The sequence below is a fragment of the Opisthorchis viverrini genome, assembly GCF_000715545.1.
Source record: "Opisthorchis viverrini unplaced genomic scaffold opera_v5_4, whole genome shotgun sequence".
NCBI classification, from domain to species: domain Eukaryota; kingdom Metazoa; phylum Platyhelminthes; class Trematoda; order Opisthorchiida; family Opisthorchiidae; genus Opisthorchis; species Opisthorchis viverrini.
Genome location: NW_008751660.1, coordinates 5,081,540 through 5,100,318, shown reverse-complemented (window position 1 = coordinate 5,100,318; position 18,779 = coordinate 5,081,540). Strand labels below are relative to the sequence as shown.

The 18,779-nt window shown below is 42.7% G+C and overlaps 1 protein-coding gene across 1 annotated transcript in view; it reads left to right on the top strand.

Annotated features, from left to right (window-relative positions):
- Nucleotides 1-18,779, top strand: part of T265_00479 (hypothetical protein) — a gene marked incomplete at both ends in the record, with an annotated part of 72,182 nt that overhangs the window by 36,452 nt on the left and 16,951 nt on the right. Inside the window, 7 exons of the mRNA XM_009164252.1 lie at nucleotides 1,434-1,733; nucleotides 1,829-2,203; nucleotides 9,275-9,634; nucleotides 10,318-10,443; nucleotides 11,261-11,424; nucleotides 14,888-15,039; nucleotides 18,123-18,535. Coding sequence (XP_009162516.1) covers nucleotides 1,434-1,733; nucleotides 1,829-2,203; nucleotides 9,275-9,634; nucleotides 10,318-10,443; nucleotides 11,261-11,424; nucleotides 14,888-15,039; nucleotides 18,123-18,535 — 1,890 coding nt within the window. The remainder of the gene's footprint in view (nucleotides 1-1,433; nucleotides 1,734-1,828; nucleotides 2,204-9,274; nucleotides 9,635-10,317; nucleotides 10,444-11,260; nucleotides 11,425-14,887; nucleotides 15,040-18,122; nucleotides 18,536-18,779) is intronic.

Here is an 18,779-nt window from a genome sequence, read left to right as displayed (position 1 = left end):
CAAGATTTTGTCACACTTTCTCATGGACCCCTCGGTTTTTGTTTGCAGGATTGAAAAACATTTTTGCTGGCTCATGAGGACCTCCGAAATTCTTGTACGAGGGTTTCCTACTCTTTTTTCTAGAATGTAGAGAGCATTTCAGCTGACACGAAATACTCGTAAATTGTCCCTTAAGGAGGGGAAATCAAACTTTGCGAAGAAAACAAGTTTGTTCATTTTATTATTATTCACTGCCATTATGAACATATGTTAGAAGAGCGAACGGCAACCAATCTGGAACTTTTTGGTGTCGAGCGATGGAGGCTGTAGTTCTATTTTGGTTGGAGTTATGATCATACACTTTAGGCACGTGATACCTCTCGTAACTCGATCGATCTGCATAGTATGCACCACCGGTACCCTTATATAAAATAAGCAATAAATGGCAGGCCATACAACCTCTGGTATCGTTATATAAATGTTCATAGCGTTGTTTACTTGGTATATTCCCCAGACCATTCGAATAGACAGCTGGGTGATTACAGCAGATTTCCATTAGAAAAGCTTGTCATTGAAGTTCGAAGGTGCTTCAATTTACCCAAGACCCTGATGATATGAATGCTATCTGTTCCAAACAGATGAGGGAGGCAAAATTAAAAGTTTTGATTACCTTTTTCTCCTTAACTCCGGACCAGTGGTTAATCACTTTAATCCTGCCAAATTCTTCTGTGGCAATCGCCAGTTCAAGTCTTGTTGTTCGATTAAACACCATAACAAAAGTTTTTGCACAGATACAACTTGTCCAACCCTGCGTTACACATAATGTTTTGGTGTGACAACTGGAGTCCACTCAGTGCAGATCATGCCACAAGGCAGCTGAAACCAAATCTTTATTCATTTAGTTATTCTCGAAGAGGAAAACTGAGTCAGTCCGTTTGTTGCACCGTCCCAAATCTGAGAGTAGTTTCCATACGAGTAAGCTGCAGCGACTTTGGAAGCAAGCTGATAAGTCACAGATAACTCATGCGTGGACTTCTGGCATTCATATTGCATTTCACAACTAGCGCAAGAAAGAGGGTAAATGAATGTCATCATTCATGTGCCAGCGAAGGATATTATCAGTACAACAAACTTAACAATCCGAGAAAATTTAACATTAAACGTTCTTGCATATTGCCAAAAATTTATTTCCAAACATTGCCAACCTTTCAACTTAATGATAAGATCTCCCTCTGGGAAAAAGTTGTTTGTTCCAGCGCTTTATCTTTTTATACACCGTTTGAATGTGTTTAAAAATGTTCCTTTAGAGGAACTCGTCTTCGCTGATGGTGATAAGTTGGTGAGTACTGATAATGGGATAGCTGGTACGAACGTCCCATCAGGATGTTGTATTTTCAGCTGCATTGTGTCAATGGAATTTACTCCCTCGCTTATGTTTTTATTCTGCTCATCAGGAAAAGTAATTGTTCGGCCGTACTTCACCAAGGAGATGCACGATGCAACCGTCCCGATTGTCGATCCCAAGACCGGTCGACTGGGCACGGTGAAATTCAGCGTCACATTTAGAGGCTTTGCGTGTGCTCCGAGAGTGCAGTGGAGCCACGATGGCGATAGGTTGAATCCAAAATTATGGCAAATCGATAATCAAAAAGAGTCGTCAACTATCGTCAGCAACGCAGCGAAGATTTCAGATCAAGGTTTATACGAATGTCGTTTGTGTGACCCACAGAGTGGCCTGGAGTTAGTTTCAGCAGGTAAGCTTTAATCAAAACCAATGTTTAACACCTACCAGCCGCCTTAATGGTGCCGCTTGTATCACTTTCTAATTCCTCTGTTTACCGGACTACAGGCCAACTAAAAGTGGATAAAGTTCGTGAACCGTGTGCTCATAGTCCTCTTTCGATTGGAGAGGCGAAACTTGGGGAACCTTTGGCGATTCGCTGTCCTCTTCCAGAAGGCATCGATATCAATTTGTGCGAAATCGACTGGCTGCACAACGATCAAACGATATACACTTTTCAACCCAGATTGTTGGCATCCAGTCGGAGTTCGTCGTTCTCTCGATCGGGGTCCCGAGATAATACCTTTCAATGCAACGAGACCACATGGCGCACTTACGTCGCTGATGGGTGTTGTGTTCTCACCACTGGTAGTGTCCATCAAACGGATTCCGGAGACTATACTTGCCGTATTCACACCACAGATGACGTTTATGAATCTTCAGGTAAGTTTTATAGCTTGTTATATTCAGTTCTTCCATCGTCATTGAAAAAACACTTTCATACATCAACCAGTTTTCTCCTTATTAAAGCCAACATCCAATTTTTTGAGAGTTGGTACGTAATTTATTGGGGCATTGCTTCAGATGTAACAAAGAGTTCTGTCTTCAGCGGTACTTGTCAGCCTAATTAAAGGCAGCTCCGTCTGATATTGAATGTTAACGTAAAGGGTGCAACAACAAAACATGAAAGCTTGGATGGTCGATTCGTCGCCAATTCACTGTACTTAGAAAAAGTCAGCTCAAGAACAAACCTGAGATCTAATTTGGTGAAAATGGAGAATGGTCCTCTGTTACTGCTGCAAGGAGTTACAGTGAATGATAAAGTGGAAGGTGGGTCAGAATAACTGTGCCGCCTGAATATGGTACAAAGAAAGATGAAGTGACCTACCGAATGGCCTTTGCCTCGGACAAGATGCGACTCTCAAATACCTTCCAGTATTTTTCATGCACATGTTAGCTATTCTGTAGTGCAATGCTAACAAACGATTCGACCAAACTCGACGCTAGCATCACACTATCTATGGTTGTGGTAACTCCGCTGTGCACTCACGTAGGACCATGGCGCGATCGGACACTCATCTGGTGGTGCGGTTGATATTACCTAATCCACAGAAAGGGACCACGTTCTAATGACACAATCGCCATGAAATCTTGTTAACTCACCCATATTTCGTTTTCTATTTTGTAGCTGTCCTACTTTCCATTTGTCACCCGTTGGCGGCAAACCCCTTAAACTTGGATGCATTTTAGTTTATTTCGTTTTTTCTCTTGGCACCCAAATTTGTATAAAAGCGCCTATGTTTAGCCTGGTGACAGGAAGCGTTTTCGCCATATTTTGAGTTTTCTCGCCCTGGGTTAGTTCCACTCTTTAATTTCATCACCTGAAGGTTTAAAGCTACGTGTTTGTGCAGCTGTGAAATTCCATTCATCCATTACTAACACGATGAAATGTAGGGCGCAGTAAAATAAGACAAGAAAAGGGGTTTATATGGGACAAGTAATCCAAAAAATGGTAAGAAGTAACTTAAAACTAACAAAAATGTGAGTTACAATGGTAATCAAAAACAGTAAGTAAGCCAAAGTGGCGCCCAACGTCCGAAGTTTAACTTACAGTTTTGTTCTGCTCCCTTTGAAGTCCTCAGACCTAGTCTTGTTTGGGGAAAGTATTTTAGTGAGTGCAAAATTTGATATTATTTACCTCACGGGGGTGGTTGCGGACTTTTCTGTCCAAGAGTAATATGTCGCAAAGAACATGGTCCAAACCGTGACGTAGGAAGTTGTTACTGTTCATTGACTGTTTTGATGATGCAATATGCCAAAGAACAGTGGTTTCTGTGGATTCACTTCATGTACAGTGCGCCTTAGTACTTCCATGCACATTCACCTCTACAGAAGCTTTGTCTTAAAACTTTTAGGCTGGATGGAATCTTGTAAGCTGGGAACTCTCAACAGTAAACGGTATACCGGAAGCAAATAGCTGAAACCAATGAAACCACCAGCGGCGCACACTGAAAGTTACAGCTGATGAAAACCTTTGGAGAGTCGGATGTTTTAGAGCATGAGTTGACTCGATTCACTCCAGAAATGCAACGTCTAGTTTCATTCCTATGTGGGACGATACACTTGAGGCTTGGCTACACAGTGTTGCCCTATGTAAGCACGATCCATTGGACCTGATCAGCGTGATCCGTTCAGTGGAGAGCTCACTTATTCGGAGAACGATGAGGCGTCCAACAATGCACATTTTAACGTAATAGCGAATAAGCATTAATACATGTATTCAGTCGAAATAACCATTTCATTTGTTTGTGCTTTATATTCTCACTATCCGTCTCCCTTAAAGTAGGACTCTCTCGCAATAGGCAATAAATATTAGTTGCTAGTGGGAGTCGCGGTACATGGAGCGGGTACTCTGTCAATTTCCCGAAACCAGGCTTCTTCTTACCTGTTATTCACCGATTGAATAGCTCACCGATCAGCTTCTGTTTCATTGTCATGAAGTGACAAATATAAATCATCTGATAATCCCATGATGACATTATTCGATTGTCACACGACCATCAACCAAACGCAATAGAAGGTTTAAGCTTCATCATCTAGTCGCTTATGCCGTCTGAACGCACTGGTCCAAATTGTTACCATCTTCATTTTTCTACGATTGGAATTATCGAGTTGCATTTATCAGAAGCAAAAGTTCAGATGCATGATTTTGTAACGTAGTACCATCGCGCAAATTTTTTATTAAACTTGCATGATATCACAAAACATAGAGAGAACAGAGTAAACTGGCCGACTTTTATGGGTTGGATTCAACTAGTTGCAAATTGAGACGCGCACGGTGTATCTAGATGCTTTCGGACTAGTGAGGTGCAGTTCATTTTAACTCATTTTTGACACTGCTGTAATCTCTATATGCTGATTGTCAAAAGCTCCACTTTAGCCAATATCTATCCCATATTTTTTATTGTTCTCATCTGTCTTCATTTCATGTTGGAGCAACAGGATCATGTTATTTCCGATGACGTGCTCTTGCGAGGACCTGAATTATTAACCTGGATTTGTGGCCACATAAATGAGCCTCCTTCGGGTGACTGAGTTCACAATAGTTCTAAATGTATCGTTGAGAGATTAGCTACAGTGTGGTTTGCCACGGTGCAGTCAATTAATCGAGCCACTTTGTTGTATTGGACCTATAAATGTGAGAATAAGTGAGCAATATCAGAAGTGAGCACCACATGTACGCAGTAGAGATAAACGCGACTACTGAAGATCCTGGACCGAGCTAAACGGAGATCAGCTGCCACATTTACGTTTGCCGGCTTCGGAAAAAAGTTGGTCCTTGATGGAGAGTGTCACGTCGAAGCCTACCAAATTTGCCAATCCAATTTTCAAGTTTGGCCCTTCATGCATCAGGACAATAACAAAATCAAGGCAAACTGGGCCCATTAGGGAAAGGTCCGTTCTCAGAGGAACCGAAAAGAATACAACTGCTGTCTTCGCTCGAGATCCTCGCTCTTTATTGTTGTCGTTATAAAGTGGTATCTGGCTTAGTAGAAATAAACGGTAGTCCATAGATATGATCACTGTGGAGAATTGTGATGTGGAGACGGCTTATTGCCTGCATATCAGTGGGATGCAGATGCTGACTAATATACCAAAGGCTTTGAAATGCATAACATATAATAGAAACCTTATTTAGATAAAGGTCCGCCTCTTTGTGGTGTGTTTCATGCGAGCGAATACCCGCCGCTTGTTACGTCATGACAGATTCGTATGGTGTATCTAGTCTCGCGAGACGCCATAACCTCATTTTTGTAGTTATATTCCAGTTGCGTACGGCATTTTATTCTATTTCATTCAGTGAATGTCAGAGTTTCCTAACCCAGCCACACTGTGAGTTTTGCATGCTCGAGGACAAGTGTCTGGTGTTTGGTACTTGATGTTGTGACCTGCATGCGTTTTGACCAAACTTAATTTTACTTTAATTTTTCCAGCTAAGTGTATCATGAACAAAAACTTTGAGTGCCGTGATACGGATAAAATTGTACAACCTGTAGGATTTCGTCAATGTCTCCATTTTGACGAACATGCTTGAGTGAATCAAAGTTTTGACAGCGATTAATCATTTAGGTTCATTCAGTGTGGTGTGCTCTGCAGTGGAGATGAATCTTCTTCCGGATTTAAGTGATGTGCAGTTTTACTTGCAGTATCCTTCATTATGGAATTTCGTAGAAATTAACTGGAAGATTATTTCTTTTGGGATTACTCTGTTTGTCAGTCACCATACTTAGACGTTTCCTGCTCTCCAAGCCATGGTTAAATCAAATTTGCATAAAGAGGTTCAAGCTTTTTAGGACGATGCTCCAACTTGAATGAATAAATACTCACCAGATCCTTCGCCGAAAGTATTGGATAGTGTTTTTATGGAGACCTTATTGAAGCATTTAACTGGTTGCTCTTGTGAGGACCAGCGCCGTACATTTCGTTTACAAATATTCCGCTGCCTCTAGAACTTTGGCCCGCGAGGATCCACTGGGATGACGACGGAACCAGAAGCGTCCGCTCCCTCAGTGAAAAAAACCTTGAAGGATACTGTAGAGCATTTTTAGCTCAGTAGCTCAATTTGAACCATGCTTGTGTGTTCATGAATCAAACTCCGGACGACCAGCAGAACCGTTCAGATCATCTTTGGGTTACTGAGGGACACTCAGCTGTGTTGAGGTTCCTCATACGGAACTTTGAGTCACCTACAGGTTTGACGATCCCGCCCGTAAAAGAAAGCAAAAGGGTTCGTAACTCTACGGTACTTCTTACACAACGGCGACCAATAGCACATAAATCTCATTTATCCACAATCGTGACGTCAACAAGTGCGTAAGGCTGTCACTGACCGGTACAGGTTATCACTGGCCCGACACCAATGAGCGGAATGTTGGCTCGTTATTTTGAGTTGCAGTTGTCCTCTTCACGGCCATTCTCGTGATTCTGACTTGCAATGTGATCTCATGGAAATCACGACAGAGTCAGAGACCAACAGACGAAGCACGGGCATGCATGGGTTAGTAGGTCACTGAGACAAGCACGCACATGCTAGTATACCAATTTCGGACGGCGCGGCCCTTGCGCTAAGGTGAATGGCAAGTATGAATGAGCAAAGCATGTGGAGATCAAAAATACACGGGTGGAGTGAGTGTGTGAAGCGTCACGTTGTCAAGTTATATTCAATAAAATTTACGAGAGAAGATTTTCCAGGAGTGGCTGACCTGAGAACGTTAGCAATCCAGGTCTCCTGAAAGTTTTAGATATCTTTATGGGGAAGGTAAATATATGGGATTTTGACCTAGAAAATCGAAAAACTGTCATCAGCAGGTTGTTGGAAAGTAGAAGAGGATTCGACAGGTCGTAGAACTAGCAATATTGGCACTAGAAAGGCCACCCGGTGGTGGACCAGAGCCAACCACCTTCTCCTTTTACATTCTAACAGACTGCACCAAATCCCTGTGGTTATGTGGACGATATCAAGGTTAGACCTATTATGGGGCACTGACAAAAATCAACTGTTAGTCCATTAGGTAGAAATGCTATGAATCCGGTGTGAAGTCCAGGTGCATAAAGGTGACGAAGGGAAGTCGTCCTCGTTAAATCAGTCACTGAGATACCTGTCCGGTAGGAAAACCTGAGTGGTTTTAGTTCACCCCCAGGTGTTTTTTGGTTTATCCTACGTGCATGTGGTGTTCTAACAAGATCCACAGTAAACTATACAAAATTTTCGCGGAAGTCTTCGATCTACTCCCAAAAATCAGCAAGTTTTTCATCTTTGCCACTACAACTCCTTACCCCAGAGGTTGCACGAGGTGATCGTTTGAAATTTTCAAACTATCACCAGTTTGTTGTTTTCCCATGGCCTAACTACGATTACTCTCAGTGACTTAAACGCCTATGTATTTGGGGAGTTAGTTTTCGGAACACATTTCAGTCTACATCAGAGGTTCCGAGGATCACTGTTTTGAATCAGAGTTGTCACTAGGAGGTTTTTTATCTGTGTCAACAGTGATTGAGGGTAGACTAGAGCTTAAACTACATTTGACCGAAAGAAAGCACCCCAGGGATGTAATGAATGCCGTAGTAGCATCAATTTGGTATTTCTACGTGCGAATTCGCCCCAGAATCTGTTTAAACATTCCCTGGGAGTTATCCCAAGGATTCCCGACAGTGCAACACCAAGAGAAATGCAGCACATAGCACCATAAACGAGCACCGAATTAAGAAGTTCTTTCTAAAGTTGCAACAAAGCGCTTGGGGAAAGCGACCAAGTTGGTGCACTGGTTCTAGACCTCGAGGGCGCCTAGAGAATGTTCGACTGTCGATTGTGAATTTTGTGCAGCACAATGAAGCTGAGTCGACTGTGTCAGCAGTCGCCTCGGTCAACTGCCGCAAGGCAAGCTGGAGTCAAATCACCTATATGTCCCCGGGTTAAACAGCCTCGGTTTAGGTTCGGGCTGCGCTAGCAACTGGGCCACCAGCAGTCGTGTCAACATGATCCGGTGAAGGCGCGTCTGGCTGTGTGAGCGCTATTCGCACCCCACCCTTGTCTCGGATACTCACATGGTGGTAGTAGCCTGTAGCCCGGTCCATCAGACAGGCGCAATAGGCTTGTGCAACAGGGCCGCACAACAACCCAGGTACTAACACGTGACTTGTTCAGACGCCTTTTATGCACTCTAAGCTGGTGGCTGGTAGATGGCTTCCCTCAATAGTGTGGTGCTTTTTTTCAGCATGCTAGTGCACTGTACTTCAATATGTCAGGCCACTGGGTCGGACAATCGGTTTAAAGGGTGAGAACCTGAAATGGCTTACTTGGAGCTCTAGTAACCAACTGGTAACCGACTGGTAACCAACCTATGACAGTCCTATTATTTCTTATCAGTTGATCGACTAGTCGAATTTGCGTCGGGTCACTTTGGGGTCAGTGTTGCATAGATAATCGGTTATTAGATATATCCTTCTAAAATACGAGGTTTCACTTTCGATTCTCGCTCATGGCATCCTTATTCTCGTCCGCATTATGCTTCCACGGGTTCCTCTTCAATATTTTCTAAATCCAGATCTGTTTGGCCTATCCGGAATTTCGATCAGTTACTCATATAACTAAATAACTGTCTTGTGCCTGTAACCGTCGTCAATCCGAGTAGGCAATGGGGACGCTACGATTAACCTAGATACACTTTTTCGGTTCATTCTGAATAAGTCCTTTGGTGTACTATCAAGTCTTGTTGTGCTGATTGTTCACAAACCCATTACTATCACTGGGGAAATGGGTCACCATGAATCACTGCTTGTGTTGTCGAGATTTCATACACAGTGTCAAATCACCAGTTTGTACTTTGTTCACTATAGTTATCCTTTTCTCGCTGCATCGCAGTTCGCACTGTGCAACATCATAGCGTACACCAATATCTGTGTGAGCTTTTTGAACTATTTCTCCTTTACCTGGCTTATTTGCATTCTACACAGGGCACTTCACTGTTTATGAGATTTTGGAATTCCTGGAACCGCTACAGCCTGTTAATGTTCAACATGGCCACCCATTTTTGCTCCATTGCCGCTTGAACCGCCCAGTTGAATGCACGCTACCCTCTTCGTCTGGTGATCAACCGGTTGACTCAAATGCTGCCCTTACGGTTGAGTGGTATTTAAACGACACATACCTGAATCCATACAAGTGTATCCGTCTGGGTACGGTAATTCAGGCAGCGAAAGACACACTCAGTCTGGCTGTGAGCAAAGCAACGGGAGACCATGGCGGACTGTATCGCTGTAAGGTGTACAGTAATGACACCCAGGTGGAAACCCAATGTGCCGTGAACATTCAAGGTATTGAAGTTTTCATTTGAGAAAATCTTATTCTTCCTCCAACGAACAGACGTTGTAATAAGAAATGCTTATATCAGTCAATACAATTCGCCTACTTTTTGAACCCAATGCGTTCCAACTTGCTCTTCCAACTGATTCGGTCACGTGCTCGTCGGGCGTACGATGCACGTGATAACTCCTGTTGTGAAGCCACTTAATCAGCTACACTCATTAAGTGTTTAAGACAACCTGAAAGTANAGAGAAATGAAGAGCGGTTGCAAACCCTCATTCTGTTGTTGATCTATTCATCGGCTCTAACATCTCATTTGATAACACCACTTGGCAAGCAACTGGGTGCGTAGGTGACATTCATGTTGTAACCAATTTGAGTTTGCAGTTTCTTTGCTGAAACAGCAATAGGTTTTGTTACTTTTGTTAATGAAGTGCCTAATAACGAGGTAGTCTATTTGAATCCCTGTATTTCGTTTGCATGTAGTCACCCAGGTCACCAAAGAGCAAACGCCTATACGGTCTCCTGATATACTTTTGTGTTGAGAACTAGCACTATACCTTCATCCATCGAGCTGTTAGTTTACGCATAAATACATCACAGAAAAAGTTCCTGGTTATATCTACTTGTCCAGCGAACACCTAAGATGAGTAACTTATCACAGTCCTTACATGACTTTACTCACGTCCGCAGGTATCTGCGAAGCAACGTCGGTTAGCCTTTTTCAAGGAGAGAACATAATTTCATGTTCTCCAGCCATAGAGCCCAACGGTGATGATGCTCCGCAGTCCACCAATGATGTGAATCCCAACCGTAATGGTACTGACCCAATTATTTTATAAACGGCATAAAGTATTGTAACATTCTGGCGGTTTTAATAAGAGCTCATCAGGTAAACAAACTAACTTTGTCGATTTATCCTCACCACCATTTGTCTAACACGCCATTTTCATCGAATACGCCGATCAAAGTCGTAACAGTTCAGCTATTTGGCAACCCCGGCTTTTCACCATAACCCGAGCTAACTGTGACTCATGCTGTCACATTCAGGTAGGGACCGCGACTTCTTCACTGTCATAACGACGATAAAAAAAACAGAAATTTTGAGATGATTCCAACAGTGGCGAAGCGAATTTGCTGGTCAAAATGCAACCTTTAGGACCGGGTAGCCCTACCTATAGGCATGATGGACTTGGTAAAGTGATAACCGACTCTCGCTTGACGACTCAGTCTGCAGTAGTTTGATCGACATCAACGGTGACGAACAGGCTGTTCGCCGCACTGCTTTGCCGTCCTGAAGAGAATCACCAATGGGGTGGCATCCCACAAACACCAGATGAAACTTGTTCATTCCAACTGGAAAACAAATAGATCGACTACTATTGCACGTTTCCTTTAATCGTCAAAGTAATACTGAACAAGTCGTTTCATCCGAGCACATTTTCATAGCGTTCTTTTTGACCGGACTGGTGTAAATCTTCCTAATAGACATTTCAAAAACATGAGCCAAAGTAAACAGGTTGAGGATATTGAGAGTAATATCTTTGTGGTGAAAAGGTGCCTTTACTAACGACCTAACATGCATAGTGTGTGTTTGGTGCACAAACCTTTTACTTTATATCACTTGTTTGCCCAGCAATCGTTCCCCCCAAGATAACCAAGTATGAAAGGAAGCCAGAAGGATCGGTGGTAGCGGGTCAGTCTGTAACAATTATTGTTCAATTTGAGGCGGATGCATTGCCAACTTGCACTTGGACTCACGAAGGCCTACCCTTGGACAATAAAAAGATGCAATTCGAGGTGAGTATCGGAACTAGTTACAAACTGTAATTCGTGTTTTGTAATAGTTACTAGTAAGAACACTTATCATTACTTCTCATTTTCAACCGTAGTGGAAACAGTATGCTGACCATGTACCGCTTCGCTAATACACCTTGTTTATATACCCATATCTCTTGGCGGTAATTTACGTCTGTCTCATTATGTCATATTGACAAGTCCTTAGTTGTAATCTAGGAGAATCGACAGTGTCATGGTTCTTAGCCGAAACTGATTTGCATTTGCATTGAATCACCAAAGCATGGAAACATTAAACAGCGGTGTACAAACACAACAACCCACACTTTACGTCACAAGCGAAATCTGCTTTTTTCACCCAGCAGTAAATCAGTAGTAAATCATATCAGAACTGCTGTTCAGGTAGGTGCCAGGGTCCAACGATAGATTATAGAGACTACGAGGGTTCAACATCAGATGAGAATGTTGCCACTACTTTACCTTTACCATACCGCAGTTAAAAATCTATTCGGTTGGGATCGATGCCTCAGGTCTGTACGTTATCTAACCTCTTCGTTTCCGGAACAAATTCATCAATGTGAAGTAGTGTCTAAGCTTAAGAAAATCACTTATCGTCTCGTCGTTATGAACAAATATAAGGATGGTTATAGACGATTCTCAACATTTGAACCATCAGTACGGTGACTAAAGCAGTAGTCAGCATATGCAAACTAGTTACCAGACGTCGTCCAGCAGCACTGAAGCTCCAGCGAATATACGGACCTGCTCACTCAAGGATACTCAGCATAAACTGAAGAAACAGTGAATTGGGAAAAGTCTGGAACCGATTGAAAAGTTATCGCTTTGGCAGTGCTCGGTAAACAATCGGTAGTCTTTTTAGTTGAGCAACGTTTCGCTTTTGACACAAAAGATTCATCGGGCCAATGAGCAGGTCCTTTTGACACAAAAGATTCATCGGGCCAAGTGAGCAGGTCACCAAGTAAGCCGGGTTTTAAGGCAGACAGGGAACCAATCACCAGCGCACTAGATCGCTTCTGAGTGTCAGGTAACGGCTCTTGTCGACTAGTATGCGTTGATGAGTTGGTGAAGTTTTTAGACTGACACATAAGGTGGAGAGAAAACGAAAGATCACAGTGTACGAAAAACAGACGGACAATAGGGCAAATTCGAACCATTCGTCTGCTCATCCGAAGTCTGATTTCATCAACAATGTTTAGGCGTGTTAGGACCCCGTGCACAGAAGAAGGCGATCGGACAGCGGCCCGAATTGAAGTGGAGAACAAACTTTGGGGTAGTGGATATCCATCCAGTTTGATTAGGCATCGATTGCGAAGGGTATTGGTAACGGTGTAGCGGCGGATAGTACTGATGAGGTTTGCGAGTAGTATGTGGTTTTGTAGTAAAACAAGGTGCATATTAGACTTTCACGTGTGTAACTGTTTAGTTGATATTTTCTAACAAGTAACGAAGGGCTTTCCTCCTTACACCGGTAGCAAAACCCAACAGGGAATAGATTGGGACTACTATTACTCCACATAAAGCAGGGACATCGGAGGTTGTTCGAGGAATTCTAAACACGGCTACCATAAAAATAGCTTTCCAGAGGGAGGAGAATCTGCGATCTGCACTCATACAGTTAAAGGGTCGCCCTACGGAAAAATCAGACGGTCAGGGAACTGCAACAGAACTGGAGAGCATAGAAGGAAAATAAATACATCGCCGAGAAACCCGGAGAAATATCGAGCGTTGCTGAAAGACTTCTCAATAGCGGAACGTGTACTAGACACGGACACAAAACACATCAACAAAATGTTGAGGTTTTCAGGCAAGGACTACGGTCCATGTCACAGAGACTGATGACCGAGGCGGTAGAAACCACCAAGCCTCCCAGTATTAACATAATTGAAGGCGAGCATGTGGAGAAAGGTTTTGGGGCAGTCGAGGTGACGCGTGTTGGTGTGCGGCCATCAGAAAGATTAGCCAGTCATCGTGTGAATTCCACTTTACCTCACCCACCTACCCTTTCGCAAACTAATTTGTCGCAAACTCACAAGCCCACAAAAACCGAGGAAAATCTAACAGTGGCACATGCAGTGAAACATCACTTGAAGCAGCCTGAACCAAACGCGATGGTAACCGATTTGAAACTCCACCAATCCTAATACGAAGATGTCTTGGCAATTGGTTCTCTATCTGCCTTAAAACCTGGCCAACTCGGTGACCTACTCATTTGGCCCGATGAAACTTTTGCGTCGAAAGGGAAACGTTACTCAAATAAAAAAACTACTGATTGTTTACCAAGCCCTTCTGAAACGTTGGACAAATGGAGAAACAGTGGTTGTGTGATTGCCTTGAGTACCAAATAGCTGTGTCACGATTTCATGCTCCATTACGTACGTACATTACCGACTCGCTTATTTCACTCCTATTGACTCCGATGAAAGTGGGCTCCCCACTACTGTCCAGATTACATCCGTCCACGCTCGACGATCGACGGCAAACTCCGGACGGCTTGCGACCCACTGGTCAATCTATCAACAGACACCATATGTCTCAACTCTAAATTTTCAACGTCAGATGTGACCGTGTCGAATCAATTTCACCGATTACTTGCACGCTAATCTCAGAGGCTGGAGCCTTTGTCACCGGATCACCATCCGAATTGCACAGGACAGTGGGTCTGTAATGAAACTGGCGTCGAAGAACTGGAGCGTTGGAAAGCTTTTCCGTTCATATTGCTTCTTCAGTAACCCTGTCACACAGCTGACCAGTCTCAGAACTAGCAAGATTGAGTGTAGTGCCTTGAATTAACTTTGGATTAAACAATTTTACCGGATAAAACAAAAACAATGATGAAGCATTCAACTCAATCCCAAAATAATCCACATTACTGCTTAGAGAGTCTTGTTTCGAGAATACGGCGGTATGCTGAACCGAGTTGGTTTTGGAGGACCAAATGTGCAAACTTGTATCAGAAAAGGGTTACACTCATGATTGCTCGCAAATCTCACCACCGACACAAACATTAGTTTCAGTGACACTGGGTAGTGAATAGGGAAACGGCCAGTTCTACAGTGCGCCGCTCAGTTCCACACATGATGAAATCACCACAAGAAACCGCCGGAGAAGCTGCGAACCGACCAAGAGGTTGTGTTTCAGGAAAGTTTTCTAAACGATTAATCCGTGTTTTCCTGAAACCCCTGATTCACTTATGAAAACCAATAAGGAGGGCTTAACCACATTATTTTGGGAGGATATGGAAGCTAACGTGTGAAAAAAACTTATCGTCAGTGACTTCCTGCGATAAATTTTGTGAGCTGATGAACGTTAATCTGCAGTAGATTTGTTCTCAGGCATTTATTCTCTAGATAATATATATATATATAATATCATCCTAGCTTGCTTGCTTTGTCTATTCAATTTTTGCGTCATTTCTTCACTAAGACCTTCTTCATTTGAAACACAGGAATCCTTGAGTCAAAACGCTTGCATGCTCAGTATGCGAAACCTCCAGCAGGAGCATTCCGGATGGTATAAGTTGGTGCTTGCCAATGATGCTGGATGGGTTGACCTTAACTTACACATTCCGGTGGAGGAGCCCACGGAGACTGATAGCATGTAAGTTGGTCAAGGGTTTAAAACCGTTCCAGCTAGTTTTTAACAGGACTAGAACCGTCAACTAAATGTAGCTCAAAAGGCCCGTAAATAATGCATTGAACAGTCAGTCAGCTACTGTCATTGATTGTAAGAACACCCTGTGATCATTTCAAGTATTTATCATGTGATTTAGCCTCTTTAAATAGGACCCATTCTTGAACCGAGAATGAGCTCGGAACTTACGTTATAGATCACCGACAAGAACCATATTGACAGTTTCATCAGGATCATACAACGATTTGCATCAAGTCACTTTACAGCTGGTGGCAGAATAGTCGTTGATTTGTTCAAACGTCTTTGCTGCTATCTGGTGATGGCCTTTCATCAATACACTCATACTGGCCCAATCATCTATCTAGCTCTATCCAAAAATATACTTCAGAGAAATACTTGATATTTTTGGCTGTCCCCGAAGTTCCGATTCATTGTAAACCTAACCAACAGTATCGTCTGACGTCTCACCCTTCTTCTGCTGTTTACTACAAGGCTCAGAATAAAGTTGATAGGAAAGATCTGTAATTTGCCTGTTCACACGGAACATGGCCCACCAAGGCAGAAAGTGATGAAGATTTTGGCCGTCCCAATCAAAATGGGAAATGGAATAGTGGAAAAGGTAGCGAATAAATTAGTTTCTTAGTTTTCATGCGCGTTGATAAAACAGGACAGGTTGTTTTGAATTTTAGGTGGTTAACAAATTCATAATCAAAGGTGACAGCCTCAGATTATTTATCCAACTTGTTTATGAAATCTGAGACTGTAATGAGCCGATCGTCTAATCCCAGTGAAATGTTGTTTACAGTAAGTTCGATATATCGATTAGCTTATTTGTGAGTTAGAACTGGATACACGCCACCAACCTAGGTAATTCGAACGGACGGATTATAGCAGAACACGTGTTGATAATTGTAGTGAAAATTAGCGTTCGTCAAAAACAATAATCATAAGATACCTGACGAAGGCGGCCTCGAAACTAACAGGAAAAGGGAATCCACAGTTCATTTTGTCGGAGGTACTTTGGATTGACAGCTCCAATATGGAATGAAAAACCATTTCAAGAAACAATAACAGGCTAATTTCCCACGAAGTCCCGTTTTGCAAGCAATCCAACTATGTTACCGAGCTCATTCAGACTTTAAAAAGTCTCACTGAATTCATATCGTTTATTGTCTTTACTCGCTGAAGTCCAACGTATGAATACATACACAGTACCACCCACAAAAAGTGCAGAGATTACGCCCCGTAAATAGTCACTCTGCAATAAAAAGCCGAAGAGTACACAGACACTTAATCTTTACTGGGTGGTTGATTGGCTGTATAATCAACTCACACGATTACAGTGCCACCATACTACAACCAGGTGCTTCACGTTACTAGATCACGTGTTGATCGATTCCTGATTCATCGACAGTGGCTGACACTATGACGATGAGTTTCAGTGTGGGTACAATGTAATTCCTTGCATATGCGTAGCAACTACCCTTGAATTTCAGAACTGGTTGGAATGGTCTGACTATTTGACCAGGAGAAATAGATAATTTACACCACAAAAAAAAACAGAGGAACAAAACTAGCTGGTTTGATGCCATGATGACAGTGACTGCCGGCAATTGTGTATTTGCGCGTTCTGTGTTTGCTCAGTGGATGACACTGCCTTGACTTGAGGTTTGCTTGTCAGGCCGCGGTCTCGACTCCTTTTATCCAATGAGGCCAGTCTGTCCAGGCAGCTGATAGTTTCACGCTATCGGTTGTGTTGAGACAAAGTGGGATCATACGGAAGGCGATGTAATCGACATATACCTATGTGCACACATCAAGACTTTGTTTTCAGACATGCATTTATGAAAACTGACTCGAAGGCCTTCGGAAAATCTATTTAATTCAGTTGATGAATCCTACTGCAGTCTTTTTGTCAAAAGCTTTGCACAACGGAATACTCACAGTTTTTCTAATGTCATACGTCATGAAGGTTGATAGTGTTCAATCCTTTAACGTGTCCCAGAAGTGCGGGCTACCCTGCCGCTGGGGTCTTTCCAGTATCCATTACTGTGTCTCTGAATTTGGTGGTCAGCGAGTTTGGCGTAAGTAATACGTACGCGTGCCATAAACGGAGAGTGAATTTGTGGAAGTTTTGTTCGTGAAAAACAAAGGCAAACCACAACTCGGATGCAAACCTAGTGTCAGTGGCATAACGTTTTTAATCAAATTGAGCCGTCGCACCAGAATTAGCGCCATACTCAACACCAATAGCATGAGTTACTGATATGTCACAGTCAAACTGCATAATTCCTATACTATTCAGGTTAAAGATGAACGATTTATTTGTCAAGAGATTGTTTCTGTTGTAAAATACTATATCCTTCAGTGTCGACACTACTCAATATCTTCACAAGTCGCACCTAATAAGTCGTGTAGCCACGGGTTACGCGAAAGCAGCCTAAAAATAGCTTGTTATATGGCTTCTTAGTAAGTTTTTTTTCTTTCGAAGTGAAGGTCCATAGGGTGCAACGTGCGCCATGTATAATACAACATTCTCAACAGTCGTGTACTTTGCAAGGCGTGGTGCAGTTTCGAAAGTACTGTTGTAACTACAGAGAGCCTTCAAGTGGATAACTGCCTACTTTTGGTCTGCCGTGCATTGAAGCATCCAATGTGCCCGGTGCAAATGTTTTCATCTAATTTTTCGCAGCATTGTTCCACATAGGACCCAAAAATGTCTGCACTATTAGTATTCGGCCAGATTTATTCAGTGTGACACAATTCTGACACACAGACAGTAAACAAAGAGTTCAACCAAAGCGCACACGGCACACTCAATAGAACCTAAGCTAAGCATAAGGCATTCACTCTGTTCGTATCCATCTGCTAGACCTTAATCAGAGATCTGGAACGAGTGTACTGGGTTTAGAGAGTAGATTAGAGTTTAGAGTAGATTAGTTACAATAAAATGCAAATTGATTTTCGTTAAAATGGATGTTTATTCTCCTTCAGTTTCACCGCTATCCGTCCTTATATATTATCAACTCGCCTTTGCTTATTTATTATAGCCATCCGCATATTCCAGGAAGCGACTCCATGATTGCCCAGGATGTAATCTCTGACACGTTCCACCCAGACCTGGCACACGAAGATTACCCAAATGTGTCAGATGTTTTCATCATTGCTCCTTCCAACGTCTCTGTTATGGCTGGAGAAACTGTGAAGCTTTTGTGTGTGATCTCCCTATTGGATAGCTGTTATTCTGTGAACTGGGCCCGTGGTGACACCGTACTGGTTGCTGGAAGCGATACACTCATGTACAATGGGTATCCAAGAGAAGGGATTTTTTCGTTGGAAATTAAGAATTTGAAATCTCATCAGAGTGGACTATACACAGTTACCGCAGTCCGAAGAAATGCCAAACAAGGCAGTCCCCGGTTCCTTTCTGTCGCCCAAACAACTTTCTGGTTAAATGTAACCGGTCAGTATCCCTTCATTGTTGTTAACTTGCTGACGGTCCCACAGTGTCTCTCTCATTATGCACATTCCATTTTGGTAGTTCTCATCCGGCGCAAATCCCCCCCTCGAGGGAGATTTTAACAGCTCAGAGATTTTAACAGCTCAAACAGGTTTCCGTCATATTTCTCTTGGCACAAACGCACTTGTTTAATACAAGTGAATTTCATCGTAGTTAGAGTACTACAAAACGTTGCTAAATGTTGAAG